Source organism: Mastigoproctus giganteus, chromosome 10, assembly GCF_048544385.1.
Source record: "Mastigoproctus giganteus isolate SK-2022 chromosome 10, ASM4854438v1, whole genome shotgun sequence".
NCBI classification, from domain to species: Eukaryota; Metazoa; Arthropoda; class Arachnida; order Uropygi; family Thelyphonidae; genus Mastigoproctus; species Mastigoproctus giganteus.
In genome coordinates, this window is record NC_143584.1 from 190,218,393 (window position 1) to 190,234,989 (window position 16,597).

Here is a 16,597-nt window from a genome sequence, read left to right on the forward strand (position 1 = left end):
AGTTAGAGACTCTGAGATTGTGTCAGGGTGCCTTATTATCTGACTAAACTGCTTCTCTGTGTGCCTGTGTATGCAGCCGAACTTCCTCTGACAATAGTTGTGGATGTTATCTGTTCCTTGGGTTCACCAGTTGTGGGACTTCCTGGTTTCTTGGTTTGCCCTCATGGGTAGCACAGTTGGTAGGGTCGCTATCTTCCCCATACCAGGTGGAAAAGACCTGAGTTCGAATCCTGTCGATGACGCAAGGAATTTTTATGGGTCTTTTCACATGTGGCTAAGTTAGTCAGTCTCAGGTGAGAGTAGCATGGTTTTTTTCTCCCAGAAACTAAACTTGGATTTTTTGTCTAGCAAACAGAAAATCGACCTCAGAACACACACAGTTTAAAGACAATATACACGGAGCAACATGGCCTTAGCTGCCGATGCTCCTAAAAAAAAAAAAAAAACCCATACCCAATCATTCTTGGTTTATTCTTTTCTATATCTATCCAGGGGGCGTGGCTGTTATGGGTAACTTTGCTGCTTCACAGGTTGCCCCAGAACTCCTTGAGTGTCTTCTGGTTGGGGGGGGGTCTAACTCTTGCTGTCCTTCTCTTGTCCGATTTTCCTGTAGAAGGCACTCTGGTTTTCATCAAATGTCATGTTGTCTGTTTTCCTCTGGGCACTCTCCCTGTAATGGTAAGTCTCTTGCTGAGTGCATGGAGTTTCTTCTTTAGGGTGCCAAGGTATTTTTCAATCCTCTGATTATAGGTCTCATGTTTGCTTTCTTGAGGATGGTGTTCACTTTTCTGATCAGCTTCTTACTTCTCTTACCCTGCTGATATTAGGTGAGTTGGTGTATCTTAACTTTCAGCTTTTCTATCTTGTGCTTTTTCAGGCTGATGGTTCTTTGTCTTTGCATTTTGTCTTCTGCTTAGTCTCTGGTTTCTCTTCTGTTTATCCTGATGGTTGTTAAAGTGGCACACAGTAAATGGCTGTGTGGATGGTATCTAGTGTTAATTCATTTTTGTTAAGGTAATCTGATATTATTTGCCTGTTGAGGTGGTCTCTGACTTGCCACAGGATATTTTGGGGTCTCTGTTTCAGTATGGTGTGGGATCTTGAATTCTGATAGGGCTTTCTTCTAGTCTTCTGCTCATCTGGATATTTCGACTTCATCTGTTTAGACTTCAGCTGCTTGAGGTTGTAGTTCTTGTACTTGCTATTCCTCCTCCAGTTCTGGTTTGGTTGTGTCCATATTCGCTGTTCTTTGTAGTTGGTTGCTCACATCCTGCTTGATTTTTTCCAACATTGCAGGAGTTGTCAGGTTCTTCATGATAATGGGTCATCTCTGATCTGAACAGTCGGGAACCATTCCAACCACTTGGTGTGTAGTTTCATCCTGTACATTCTCATGGCTGTCTCGAGCTTGGTTACTTCATAGTATGCTTGTATGATGAACATGTTCATTTTGATGCTTCACTTCATGCATTGGCTTCTTCTTCCCTCTTGGATGGTCACTAGTGCACTTACACAGGAAGCATTTCCAGTTGGTTGGGCTGGGTGGTCTTGCCCTTCATTATTATTATTATTATTTTTTTTTTTTGGCTGATGTAACAAAAGTCTGTGGCTTCTTTGCACCATATGACTTATTTCTTTTCACGCTTCATACTTGGAGGTCAGTTAGCTTTGGTCATGTTTTTTTTTTTTTTTTTTTTAAAGCTAATAACTGACCCAATTGATTTTTAAAATAGCTTTGGTTAAACTTGTTCCAATTGACTTTTTAGCATTAGCATTAACATTAGTAGATGATGCAAAGAAGCAAGCTTATTCAGCATCAGCCAAAAAAAAAAAAAAAAAAACACAACCACTACTCCCATTTCACCCCTCTGTTCATTCAAAATACCTGTCCAGCTGAGCCTTAAATTTGTTTAGGCTATCAACTTCAACAACAAGTGATGGAAGTCTATTCCAGAAACCAACTGCCCGCTGGCTAAAGGCAAATTTCTGCACATCTATCCGACATCCGTCCTTCCTCAATTTGAATTTATGCCCTCTCAGGTGATTATTCTGAGCAAGAGGAAGAATCCCATCGGCATTGAGCATGCTCAAGCCATTCAAAGCCTTATACACTTCTATCAGATCACCTCGCCGATGCCTAGTCTCCAGACTCTGTAATTTACGAAACTTAAGCGTTTCTTCGTAAGAGCAACCCTTTGTTCCATTCACTAACCCTTTGTTCCATTCACTAATCTTGTTGCCCTTCTCTGTACTCGTTCCAGCAGCTCTACATCCTTCTTGAAATGAGGCCTCCAGATCTGTATACAGTACTCAAGGTGTGGCCTGACCAATGCCTTATACAAGGCAATAATCACATCCCTATCCCTGCTAGAAAAATTCCTGTATATCATTGACAAGACACCATGAGCTACCCTTGCAGCTCGTCTGCACTGCTCAGAGAACTTCATATCTGCCTGCACAATTACCCCCAGGTCCTTTTCATTCTCTACCACTGTCAGCGTAGTACCACAGAGTTGATACGTTGATCTGGGGTTACTGTTTCCCATATGTAGTACTTTACATTTGTCAATGTTAAACTTCATTTGCCACCTCTCAGCCCATCTGCTCAACCTTTCCAGATCCTGTTGCAGCAGCATAGCATCAGTAGTGTCCTTAACAACCTTGCCAACCTTTGTATCGTCTGCAAACTTGGACATTAAGCTTGATATACATTAAGCTTGATATCAATATCATTTATAAATACAGAAAACAACAATGGACCCAACACTAAACCCTGAGGAACTCCACTAATAACATTAGTCTATGTTGAGCAGTGTCCATTGATTACCACTCTCTGTCTTCTGCCACTCAACCATCCTTTTATCCATAGCAGCAATTTGCCTCCCATGCCACATTGCTCCAATTTGTGCAGCAGTCTTCCATGCGCAACAGTATCAAAAGCCTTTCTAAGATCCAAATATATAATATCAAAGTTATTCCCTGCATCCAGTTCTTTTGTGACTACATCATAGTATCCATTCAAATTGGTCAGACAAGACCTGCCCTTAACAAAACCATGCTGTGTCTGAGCTGTAACTGAATTCTTGTCTAGATGATCCTGCAGTGCTTCTTTAACCAGTGCTTCCATTAATTTTCCTGGAACCGAAGTTAAACTAACAGGTCTATAATTACTTGTGTCAGCCTTTGATCCTCCTTTGTGAATTGGGGTTACATTTGCACATCTCCAGTCTATGGATACCTCCCCTGAGTCCAAAGAAGCTCTCATAATTATGGCTAGGGGTTTGCTTACTTCCTTTGCTGCCTCCTTTAATATAACTGAATAGATCCCATCCACCCCGGGTGCCTTTTTTTATGTTTATCCTCAACAATTTCTCCTCCACTTTCCTCTCAGTTATTAGAAAATCATCTAGCTCACTGCCAATGTTTACTTCACCTACGACATTCCCCTTCCTGAATAACTCCTCATGTGTGACTTACACCTTCCCTCTCATAGTCTGTCTTATGCTGCCCTGAAATGAAGGAAGTTGTGTACCATTTTATTTGTCATAAACTTAAACATAAGGAACAAAAAGGGTGGGGTATTGAATAATTGCTGAATGAGGTAGAAATCAAGCTTATATAGTATCAAAAAAAATAAAAATAAATAAACACCATCCCTTCTAATAATCTGTAATAAATTATGATATAAGACTATAATTGGACTCATATTTGTGAGTTGTGAAATAGCACTTGGAATACTGTGCCCAGATATGGAGATTGTACCTAATAAGGGACACTTGTGCTTCTTGAAAAGATTCAGAGATGAGTGATGTGCAAAAATGAAAGAAAGTGAAGTTCTGACAGTTCTAAAATGATACCAGGCATATGATGCAAGAAAGCAAGCTTATGCAGCATCAGCCAAAAAAAAAACAAAACACTTCCATTTCACCCCTCCGTTCATTCGAAATACCTGTCCAGCTGAGCCTTAAATTTATTTAGGCTATCAACTTCCACAAACACAACAAGGGATAGAAATCTGTTCCACCAACCAACTACCCGCTGGCTAAAGGCAAATTTCCGCACATCTATCCTACATCTGTCTTTCCTCAATTTGAATTTATGCCCTCTCAGGTGATTATTTTGAGCAAGAGGAAGAATCCCATCGGCATTGAGCATGCTCAAACCATTCAAGGCTTTATACACCTCTATCAGATCACCTCGCCGGTGCCTAGTCTCCAGACACTGTAATTTGCAAAACTTAAGCTTTTCTTCATAAGTGCAACCCTTTGTTCAAAGACCTACAGTACTCAAGGTGTGGCCTGACCATTGCCTTATACAAGGGAATAATCACCTCCTTATCCTTGCTAGAAAAATTCCTGTATATCATTGACAAGACACTGTGAGCTACTCTTGCAGTCCATCTGCACTGCTCAGAGAACTTCATATCTGCCTGCACAATTACCCCCAGGTCCTTTTCATTCTCTACCACTGTCAGTGTAGTACCACAGAGTACCAATTCGTTGCTCTGGGGTTGCTGTTTCTCATATGTAGTACTTTACATTTGTCAATGTTAAACTTCATTTGCCACTTCTCAGCCCATCTGCTCAACCTTTCCAGATCCTGTTGCAGCAGCATAGCTTAACAACCCTGCCAACCTTTGTATCGTCTGCAAACTTGGACATTAAGCTTGATATACCATCATCAATATCATTTATAAATACAGAAAACAATAATGGGATTCTACTAATAACATTAGTCCACGATGAGCAGTGTCCATTGATTACCACTCTCTGTCTTCTCCCCCTCAACCATCCCTTTATCCATAGCAGCAGTCTTGCTGGTCATTGTGATCACATTTGCTAACTGAATTTTAATTCTATTAAACGGCTGTTCTAATAAGCGAAAATAGGAAAAATATTATCCATAGGCTATAAAATTAAAGATATAGAACACAAATTTACACTTACTTCCTCCAATTAACAAAATTAAATGATACTTGAAAATCGGAAGAATATTTCCCACAGGTTTGCAAAATAAAAATAAATTTATGCTTATGTACTAGCTTAATTAATAGTTAACTAATTGATATTTCTGTTCACTGACATTTTTTTTTTTTTTGGTCGTAAAATATAAAATGTTTGGTAGTAAGAAAATAAGCAATCAATAACAAAGAACACGGCACGCACAAATAGCAACTAACATGATACGTGCAAGAGAGGTACGTAGTAACAACTTTACGAAGCTCCAAAAATAGGAACGAAGAGAAAATTCTGTAATCTATTTATGTTTTTTATATGATTCAAGATTTCAGTGAAGGCGAACGCATTTCACCATAATAACGCAAAATTCCACAGAATTCCAGTTAGCGGTATCATTGCATAGCCGAATGGTCAGGAGCAGGAGTGCAGTAGCACACGCTCTTTGAGTAGACTGGGGTTCAAGCCCCTGACTGCTGAATACGATCGATCTGCCAACCCGCACTGGACCAGCGTGGCAGATTATGGTCCATTTCCCTCAACATGAATTGTTGAAGAGGCTTCCATCCTGCAGTGGGTTGATAATGGCTGCACTTTACCTTTTTTTTTTTTTTTTTTTTTTTTTTTTTTATAATTACATTGCACTAACAGAAAAGCCCAATAAACCGGAAAGTGCAAATCGTTTTTATTATTTTATGGTAATGACCTCCAGAAATCTGCTTTAGAAAAATATCATGAAGGTGTTCAGAATTGATTCTTATAACCAAATAGCAACAGCTTTGTGCTTTATATGTACCTGCGAGTTTAACGTAAGTCATTTGTATACAAGTAGAGGAGTGCCTGTACAGGTCAGTGCTGAAAAAAAGTCGCAAGTTAGGATTAAATTGAAAGTGTCTGCAATTCTGCCCAGACACGATAGGCCGGCTTATATGATGAGAGCCTTGTCAATCAATTCGGCTCTGGAGAGATTGTGCAAGGTTCATGGGGGTAGAATTTTTTTAGCGTGGTCTGTGCTTGCTAACAGGAGAGACTGCTTCTACAGGGATGGGATACATTTAAACAGAAAGGGTGTAAGAATATTTGCTGATGCTATCGAGGCAGTGTTAGGTGGGTTGGAAAACTGCTACCTTGGGGGAATACACGGACTAATAGATTAACAGTAGCTGCTGGCCGAGGTGAAAGTGATTCTTGCACTGCTTCTATTGGAATGAGCAGCAGCCTGGAAAACAAGATGCAGGGTATTTTACAGACTGCTGGGAGTCTTGCAGTACAAGTAAACACATGGGTTGTGTTAGGGTAGCTAAGAATAGGTTTACTTGCATGTACACCAATGCTAGGAGTTTGGTAAATAAATTTGATGAATTTGAGATATTGCTCAAAACATCAAAGACAGATATTATTGGGATATCAGAGACGTGGAGTCACATAGATATAAGGAAAGCAGAACTGGAAATTGGGGAGTACAATGTGTACAGGAAGGATAGACTGGACAGGAAGGGAGGAGGGGTTATATTGTTAGTTGATTAACACACAAAATCTAAGGAAATGCATCCAATTGACATGGTTGGACAGTGCAATGTTGAGTCAGTTTGGTGTGACATAAACACTGGGAAAGGAAAATTACAGTAGGAGTGTGTTATAGGCCTAATGACTCTGGTGAGTACAATGAACAGTTATGCAGAGAAATAGAATGTGCCAGTAAATCAGAATGTCTTTTAATGGGGGATTTTAACTTTCCATATATTGACTGGAACTTGTGGGTTGGCCACTTGCATGCTAGCAAGACTTTTGTGGATTTATTTGAGGATTGTTTTCTACAGCAACACGTTCGAGGGCCAACCAGAGGGAGTCATACTCTTCATCTGATTATCAGTAGTGATTATTCATTCATTAAGAATTTGCAGATGAAGGAACCACTAGGTGACAGTACCACAGTAAACTGATGTGGGATTTACTTAAAGATGTAACTACCATTAAGGGTAAAGGAAAGAAGAGCTTTTGTTTTCGTAAAGGGGACTACAGTGGTCTCAGACAATTTTTAAATTCTATACAGTGGGATCAACTGTGATGATGTTACCAAAGATGAATTCTAAATGGTAAGCCTTCAAAATGGGAAGCAAATGTATCCCCAATTCACAAAGTTGTTTAAAAGAGTGACACAAATAATTATAGACCTGTTAGTTTCATTTCTGTTCCGGGGAAAATAATGGAGTCACTGGTTAAAGAGGTGATACCAGATCACCTAGACAAGACTGCAGTAATAGTTCGGACACAGCATGGATTTGTTAAGAGGAAGTCTTGTCTGACCAGTTTGATTGGATACTATGATGTGGTTACAAAGGAACTGGATGCAAAAAATAAATTTGATATCATATACCTGGATTTCAGGAAAGCTTTTGATACCGTTGCACATGGAAGACTTGTACAAATTGGAGCGGTATGGCATTAAGGGCAAGTTTCTGCAATGGATAAAGGGATGGTTGAGTGGGAGATGGCAGAGAGTGGTAACAAATGGACATTGCTCTACGTGGACTAATGTTATTAGTGGAGTCCCCCAGGGTTCGTTGCTGGGCCCACTGTTATTTTATTAATAATATTGTATTTATTAATAATATTGATGAAGGTATATCAGGCTTAACGTCCAATTTTGCAGATGATACAAAGGTTGGCAGACTTGTTAATGATACTAAAGACAGTATGCTACCGCAACAGGATCTAGAAAAGTTAGGCAGATTGGCTGAGAAATGGCAACTGAAGTTTAGCATTGACAAATGCAAAGTACTGTATATGGGTAGCAATAACCCAAGAGAAACATACCAACTGTGTGCTACTACGCTCAGGTGGAGAATGAAAAAGGCCTGGGGGTAATTGTGCAGTCAGATATGAAGTTCTCTGAGCAGATCAGACGGGCTGCCAGAGCATGTCATGGAGTATTGTCAATGATATATAGAAAATTTTCTAGCAGAGACAAGGAGGTATAAGGCAGTGGTCAGGCCACACCTTGAGTACTGCGTACAGGACTGGGGGCCTCATTTTAGGAAGGATGTATAGTTGCTAGAATGAGTACAGAGAAGGTCAACAAGATTGGTGTGAGGAACAAAGGTGTTCTCTTACCAGGAGAGGCTTAAATTCTGTCAGTTGCAGCATATGGAGACTAGGCACCTGCGAGGTGATCTGATTGAGGTGTACAAGTCCTTGAATGGTGTGAGCAGGCTCAATGCTGATGGGATACTGCCACTTGCTTAGATTAAGAACCTGAGGGGGCATAAATTCAAATTGAGGAAAGACAGTTGTAGAATAGATTTGCAGAAGTTTGCCTTTAGCCAGTGGATAGTTAATTGCTGGAACAGACTTCCATCTGTTGTTGTGGAAGTTGATGGCTTAAATAAATATCAGTCTGAACTAGACAAATATTTTGAGTGACCGATGGGTGAAATGAGAAGGGTTTTTTTTTTTGGCTGATGCTTTATAAGCTTGCTGTCTTGCATCATATGCCTCTTCTTAATGCTAATTAAGTATCCAAAGTTACTTTTCTAAGCAATTTCTTATGATTTGTTTATATAAGGTATGTTATATAAATAAGTAACAATATGAAATGTTTAACAGAAAGGAATATAAGAATTGGAGAAATTTCCATGGTGTACTCTTATCTCACAGCTTTAAATACTATGTTTGTTCCTTTAAACAGCTCTGCCCACCAGACATGTTTCTACTTGCAAGTTCTTTTATGCAAGTGATAACATTTTGAAAGCTTTAAAATATTCTGCATATCAAATCCATTAGATGCTAGTGAAAACTAGTTTGTGGTGGAATGAATGAGAAAGGTAGACGAAGTGATGGTTAATGAGTTTGGAGGGAAAATAGAACTAATGACAAAATTTTCCATACAAGTGGAATAATACAGTAGAATGTCGGTTATCTGGAACATCAGTTATCTGGAATAATTCGAAAGGCTGATCTTTCTTCTTTTTTTTTTTATTAATGGTAGTACAGTAAGCTCTGGTTATAGTGATCACTTTTGCAAATTGAATTTTGATTCTAATAAGCAAAAGATCGAGTTTACTACCCATTTATAACAGATTGTACAAACAAAAAACCCAATAAACCGAAAACTGCAAATTTGTTTTTGTTTTATGGTTGTGAACTCTAGAATTCTATGTGACCTTCAGAAATGTGCTTTAGATAAATATCACTGAGACCACTGAGTTTTCTCAAAAACCATGAGGGAATTTTAGATTAGTTTAGCTCCAAATTCGGTAAGAATATTATTGGCTGGAAACTGTGTGATTTATTATTTTTCTCATTTTTTTACGATAAAATGTGAACAAAAAGAAAACACGTAGTTTTAATATTGCAACAAAAAATGAAAATTATTAATAGAATTAGAAAAAGTGAAAATTTAGGCAATTTCTCCAAAGAGTTTAATGTGGGGACTTCAACAGTTTATGACACGAAGAAAAATTCCAGTGCTCTAACAGAATTTGTGTCGATTATGGATAGTGAAGGAGGATCTAGCAGGAAGAAAAATTCCAGTGCTATAACAGAATTTGTGTCGATTATGGATAGTGAAGGAGGATCTAGCAGGAAAAAGAAGATGTCAAAACCTGAAACTGCTGCTTTAGAGAGAGTGCACCTTATTTAATTTTTTTTCAGAAGCGAAGTTTAGGTGAACCAGTGTTCCAACGTTGCGTGAAAAAGCCTTGGATTTTAATTGAAAATTAATAGGTAATGATGAAGATTTTAAGGCAAGTACAGGTTGGCTGAAAAACTTTAAACTGATACATGGTATATGTGAACTAGATATTTAAGGCAGGAATCTTTCTTCAGATGAATCGGCAGTGGTGTCTTTAAAAGTAAGTTTGCTTCAGTTATAGCAAATTATGAGAAAGAAAATGTTTATAATGTTGATGAGACGGGCTTATTATGGAAAGCATTACTGAGAAAAACCCTAGCCACCAAAAGAGAAATGCCTGCACCAAGTTTTAAGATGAGAAAAGGGCGAGTTACAATTGCTATGTGTGCAAATGCTACTGGGATGCACAGATTGTCCATGCTCATTATAGGTAAGTCGAAAAAACTGAGAGCATTTAAAAATCTTTCTAATTTTCCTGTTTTGTATAAAAATCATAAAAATGCTTGGATGGATGTTTCTGTTTTCTGAGATTGGTTTATATATATTTTTTATTTAATTAATCTTATTTAATCATAAGGTAAGATTAAATTTATTTTTTCTTACCGAAAAATTATCCAGAAAATTTGGCTATCCGGAAGAGGTCTGACATCAGTTATTCCAGATAACTGACGCTCTACTGTATTTTAATTTTATTCTACTTTTGTGAACAGCATTGGAAGTATAAAATAATTGAAAATTAAATACTTCTCCAAGACTTGAAAGCACACATCACCTACATTTAAGAATTCTTTTTTTCTGTGTCAGAGGATCAGCTTGCATTCATAGTTGGTTTAGATTCAAACAAATATGGTATTTTTAAGCAAGAGAGAGAAGGTTTATAATTTATCAATAGTTATTTGTTGCATTCCCCATGTCTATAGATAAAGGGCTTTTATACTAACTTGTAAGTAACACACCCATCTTTTTTTCCATATGCACATGCAAAATTATAAATATTTAATGTATCAATTTTTCACTATATAATGCAAATTTTAATTTTCATCTTTTAGGAACTACAGTATTCATTAACTACCTCACCTACAAGTCCTTCTTTCAGTCTCTCCCACAAAACACTTCAGAATCAAATGAAACCAACTTCTGAGAAAGGCCAATTAACTGATCGAATTCCTTTGAATGACAGAAGTACAGCAACTAGTATGTATAAGTTATTACTAATTATTTGATATTTAATGTTGTTCAATTGTATAAATGTTGTAAAAATCTTTAATGTTGTTCAAATGTGTAAAGGATCAGACAGTCAAAATTTCTTATTTATGCATAAAACTAGCTAGAAGCAGTTAACCTTGTGTTGTTGAATCATTGGTTTCAGTCACAGCATTTATGTTCCAAAATACTTTGCTGTAATTTCCAACTGTCATTTTTAGAAAAAGGAGAAAAAACAAAACGAAACAGAAATGCTACTGCAGTGTTAAACCCAAACTCACCTGAAGAAATAAGGGTGCCTAACTTGTATATTAGTATGTCTTATGCAAAGTATGTGCGAAAATGCTTTTATTGAGTATAATATATTTTGTTAGTATTATTAGTGGCAAATGAATCAAGAAAGCAAGCTTATACAACATCGGCCTCAAAAAAAAAAAAAAAAAACCCTTTCCATTTCACATATCCATTCTTGCCAATAGTTTGTTTAGTTCTTCCTTGAATTTATTGAAGCTATCCACATATACAACAACAGATAGAAATTTGTTCCACCAATTAAACACCTTCCGGGTAAAGGCAAACTCCCACACATCTATTCAGCATTCATCCCTCCTCAGTTTGAATTTATGCCGTCATATGCATAGTCTCAACAAGAGGAAGAATTCCATCAGCATCGAGCTTGCTCAATCCATTCAAAATCTTAAAAACTTCAATCAGATCACCCCGCAGGTGCCTCTGATCATCAGACACTGCAGTTTTCAGAACTGAAGCCTGTCTTGGTAAGACTAGCCTTTTATTAACTTCACCAATCTTGCTGTCCTTCTCTGCACCTTTCCAGCAGATCTACATCCTTACTAAATTGAGGGCTATAGACCTGCATGAAGTACTCAAGATATAGCTTGACCATTGCATTATACAATGGATTAATCACCTCCTTATCCCTGCTAGCAAAATTTCTGTATATCATTGACAAAACTCCATGAGCTGTCCTGTCTGCACTGCTCAGAGAACTTCATGTCTGATTGCACAATTACCTCCAGTCCTTTTTCATTTTCCAATACCCTGGTATCACACAGTTGGTATGTTATCCTGGGGTTATTGCTACCCATATGCAGTACTTTGCATTTGTCAATGTTAAACTTCAATTGCCATTTCTCAGCCCATCTGTCTAGGTTTTCAAGATCCTGTTGCAGTAGCATGCCATTATTACTCTCATTAACCACAACCTTTGTATCATCTGCAAACTTGTTCATTAAGCCCGATATGCCTTCATCAGTATCATTAATAAATATAGAAAACAACAATGGTCCCAGCATCAAACCCCTCAGGGACTTCACTATTAACATTATTCCATGAAGAGAACTGTCCATTGATAACAACTCTCTGTCTTATCACACTCAACCATCCCTTTATCCATAGCAGTCACGATTGTACAGCAGTCCGTGACCACCAAATACGGATGATGCGGAAAGGTCAGGGAATGACTACCGCATATCCCCAGAGCAATATGGCCTTAGTTGCTAATGCTCCTAAAAACCAAATAACAGCAACAACAGCAGTCTTTTATGTGCAACAGCATAAAAGACTTTCCTGAAATTCAAGTATATGATATAAAATTGTTTTTTGTGTCTGAATTATAACTGCACTCCTCTCTGGATGATCCTGCATTAATACTTTATTAACTTCACCAGTAACTCCATTATTTTCTCTAGAACAGAAGTTAAGGTAACAGATATGTAATTGCTCATGTCACTCTCATTATGAATTAAGGATATATTTGCACCTCTCCAGTCTGCAGGCACTTATCCTGAATCCAGAGACGCTCTCATAATTATGGTGTTATGGTTTACTTACTTCCTTTTGCTGCCTCCTTTAACTGGATAGATCCCGTCTATCCCAGGTGCCTTTTTATGTTTAACTTCAGCAGTTTCTCTTCCACTTTCCTCTCAATTACTACAAAATCATTTAGCTCCCTGTGTGATAAACTTCTTGCATCTGCTTTCCTTAAAGAATTCCTCATGTGTAAATGTGGATGCAAAATACTTATTCATTTTTCAGCAACCTGGTCAGGGTCATCAAAAGTTGAAACATCAAGTGGACCAGTATGATTCATCCCCTTCCTTCTAATGTTTATATAAGTATAGAAGTCCTGCTGTTTTTCTTTCAATCCTTTGGCAAAGATTTCTCATAATCTGTCTTTGCTTGCCTAACCTCCTTTGTGACTTGATTAGAGACTATCTTATATCTACCATAGGCTTCTATGTCTCCTGATAATTTATATGCATCCTATGCATTTTTCTTTTCTGTAACGAGTCTCGTTTGTTCATCTGACATCCATATAGGTTTAAGTGTTGAACAATATTTCTTATTTGGTATGAAAAGCCTAGTAACTTCTATGATTATTTCCTTGAATGCTTCCCATTTAGAATTTGCTGGCTGATGGTAACATTATCAGTTGGTTCTACTGTATAAAATTTAAAAACTGTCTGAGACCACCGTAGTCACTTTTATATGGAATTAAAACCCCTTCCCTTTACCCTTGATGGTTTTTATTCCTCCATGAAGTTCCACTAACTAAATGTTCCATATTTCTGTCAAGATATAAAAATTATTAAAGGTGATATAGTTAAGGAGAGATGTTATGTGGTTTTTTTCCATTGATTATTGCTATAATTAATACCACTCATATATCACATGAAATTAATAATATAGTTTATGAAGCTAATCGCGTAAATCACTATACAATTTAAGGTGATATTTCAGGCATCGTACTGATATCCATCTTCAGACCATGCTGTTGGGGGACAGAAAAATATAAAAGTTACAAATTTGAATAGCAATAACAATTACCAATATTACAATTAATATCACAGTTACATATATACAATTCCAATAAGTTAATTAATTTTGGATAATAAGACAATAGAAACAGATATTAAATTGTTGTTGTTGTTTTCATCTGTTCAGTTGCCGCTGGCTTTTGGAGACTTTATGGGCGAGCTGTCTCTATGCTGTCCTGTCTTCAACAGTTTGTTTAAAGTTCTTCATGCACATGCCAGTGTTGCTCCTGATGGTGTCGAACCAGCGTGTTCTTTGCCGACCTCTTCTCCTTGTTCCACTGACCTTTCCTAGAATTATTGATTTTTCCAATGAATTGTATTGCATTGCGTGACTGAAATAGGCCAATTGTAGCTTGGTGATCTTGCCTTCCAATGATGTTTCAGGCTTAATGCGATGCAAAACCTCTCTCTTTCTCCAGCACCAGAGCTCAAAAATATAAATTTTTCTTCTCTCTGCTTGTTTTTCATTGTCCTGCTTTCACACCCGTAGGTTATGGAAAACACTATCGCATTAACCATTCTGATCTTCGTTGTAAGGTTGACGTCTTTGTCTTTCCAGATATTTTCCATGCTCATCATTGGGCTGCATCCAAGTGAAGTTCTTTTAATGTTACAGAATTTGAGCCTGACTTTGGTTACTAAGAGTTGGTGGTCCAAGCCGCAGTCTGGACCAGGTAACATTTTCACTGAAAAAACAGTGCTTTTCCATCTTTGACTGCACATGATGAAATCAATTTGATTGTGGTGCGATCTATTTGGGGATGTCCATGTATGCAAACATCGCTTAGGTTGGATAAACCATGTGTTTGAAATCCTTAATCGATTTTCTTGACAGAACTGCACCAGACAATTTCCTGCTTCATTTCTAACTAATTCTGTGTAACTAATTCTTCCTTGCAACAAACACATTGGTTTATGGTATTTCTTGTAAAGAATGCAACTCGTCTTACATAGGTTCTATGTGGGCGGGTGTTAAATTTTTGCGTTAAACAACACGAGGCTTCAGTTCGAGTGTCGAGAGCACACACTTCGGAATTAGCATTTCGCGCTGTAAACGAAGGTCACGTGTTTCTCTTTAATGAAGCAAAAATAATTAATATTCAACATAATTATAGTAAACTACTTATCGCAGAAACGCTTGAAATAAAATTATGTAAAAATTCTATCAACATTCGTAGACCTTTTTTAATAACGGGTGATTGGTCCTATGAACGCACGTGCAACGAGGATTAAATTTCTTTTTAAATACAGATGCAGAGGTGCATTTTTTAGTTTCATTCTGTTCTGTGAAAATGTATGATCAAAAAAGTTCTCATCCAACTTAAGGAGGAAGAAAATGTCTTCACGTATTTGTTAATTGTTTTTATATTATTTGAAATTTTGACATGATGTTTTCCTAATCCGATAGTTGTGCTGCGGTTGATGGTTTTGGGATTGGGTTGGGGCCTTGGTGGTGATCCTGGACTATTAATTTGCATTCATGCTGACAGTATGGAACACATTAAGATGAAGTTTATTAATTTTTTTAATTTTTAAAAATTATAAAAATAAATTATTCATTTATTTCACGTGTTGGACTAGGAGAGTTGGATAAGAAGCCTTCCTATAAAGAAATCAAGGAAATCCCTGTATAATTAACTAATAATTAAAAGAATATAGGAGATATTGAGCACATAATAGCTCTTATTACACTAAAGTAGAGTATCTATGTATCTGCATCCAAATGTACATATATATTGCGGTCTAACCATAAACAGGAGAATTGCTTTCATAATTTAAAATAATCCCTCAAAATTTGTGGTAGAGCATCTTTTAAGAGAATAATGAAGTCGCACAGTACTGTATACACTTTTTTTGCAGTTAGGTTGTGCTTGAAAAAAATGCCATACGAATTCTAATTCTTGATGAACATCCCTCACTGAATTGCCTTGCTCAACCACAGTAGGCACCTCTTCTTCATCACTACAAATTTCTGGTTCCATTACATCTGCAGTGAGTTCCTATTCATTTGTGCATATCCTGAAATGCAATGTCTGCATTCTCTTTGGTGTAGTCTTTAAAACACATTTTTTTTTTTTTTTTTTTTTTTATGTGAACCCCAAACATGAGAGGTATTGGAACCTACAGTACTTAGTACCGTGCTTGGGTTGGAGGTTGAGAAGACGAAAGAAGATATTTGTTGACATTGGACTTGAACTTCTGTAGATTGTAATTTTCAGGAAATACGTATGAAGGAACGTTGTTCCAGAAAACGGCAGTTGAATGAATAAATGAGGAAGATGAAAAGTTGGTTCTGTGGGTTTGAAGTTGGACAGTAAATGGATGTTGGCTGGTGGCGTCACGTGTTCGGACTGTTTTGAAAGAGAGAGCAGGAATTATAGAAGCCAATTCAGAAGAACAGTGTCCATGGAAGTATCTGAAGAAGAGGCATGCAGCAGAAACAGTGCGTCTGTGAGAAAGCAAGTGGAGAGACTATGTTAGAGATGAATCATTAATTAACCTAACTGCCCTCTTCTGAATGGAATCAAGAAGCCTGAGAGAGGTTTTGGGGGCACCACCCCAGATGTGGGAACAATATTCCATGGCAGGGCAAATTTGCGATTTATACAGAGTGAGCAGCTGTTTGGAAGAAAAGGAACGCTGAGAGCGAAAGAGAAAACCAAGTTTTTTAAATGCAGAGGAAGCAATATTTGTAATGTGCTTGTGCCAAGAGAGATTAGAAGTCAAGGTAATCCCCAAAAGAGATATATCATTTTGCCTAGAAATCGGAGTGTCACTAAAGATAAGCATAGGAGCAGAAGAATCCTTTTTGCGAGATATAAGACAAGACTGAGTTTTAGAAGGGTTGAAATCAACTAAGTTGTCTTTGCCCCACTGGAGAATAACTGAAGATCGGCATTTAAGGAATTGGTAGCAGATTTTCGAGAAGTTGAAGCTGATTGAGCAGGACAAGGTTTCTCAAAATGGAA

At 37.5% G+C, this 16,597-nt stretch overlaps 1 protein-coding gene across 1 annotated transcript in view; it reads left to right on the top strand.

Moving 5' to 3' along the window:
- Nucleotides 1-16,597, top strand: part of LOC150079667 (C-Jun-amino-terminal kinase-interacting protein 4-like) — a 540,406-nt gene that overhangs the window by 101,576 nt on the left and 422,233 nt on the right. Inside the window, exon 6 of the mRNA XM_090383158.1 lies at nt 10,638-10,782. Within this exon, the coding sequence (XP_090239284.1) occupies nt 10,638-10,782 (145 nt within the window). The remainder of the gene's footprint in view (nt 1-10,637; nt 10,783-16,597) is intronic.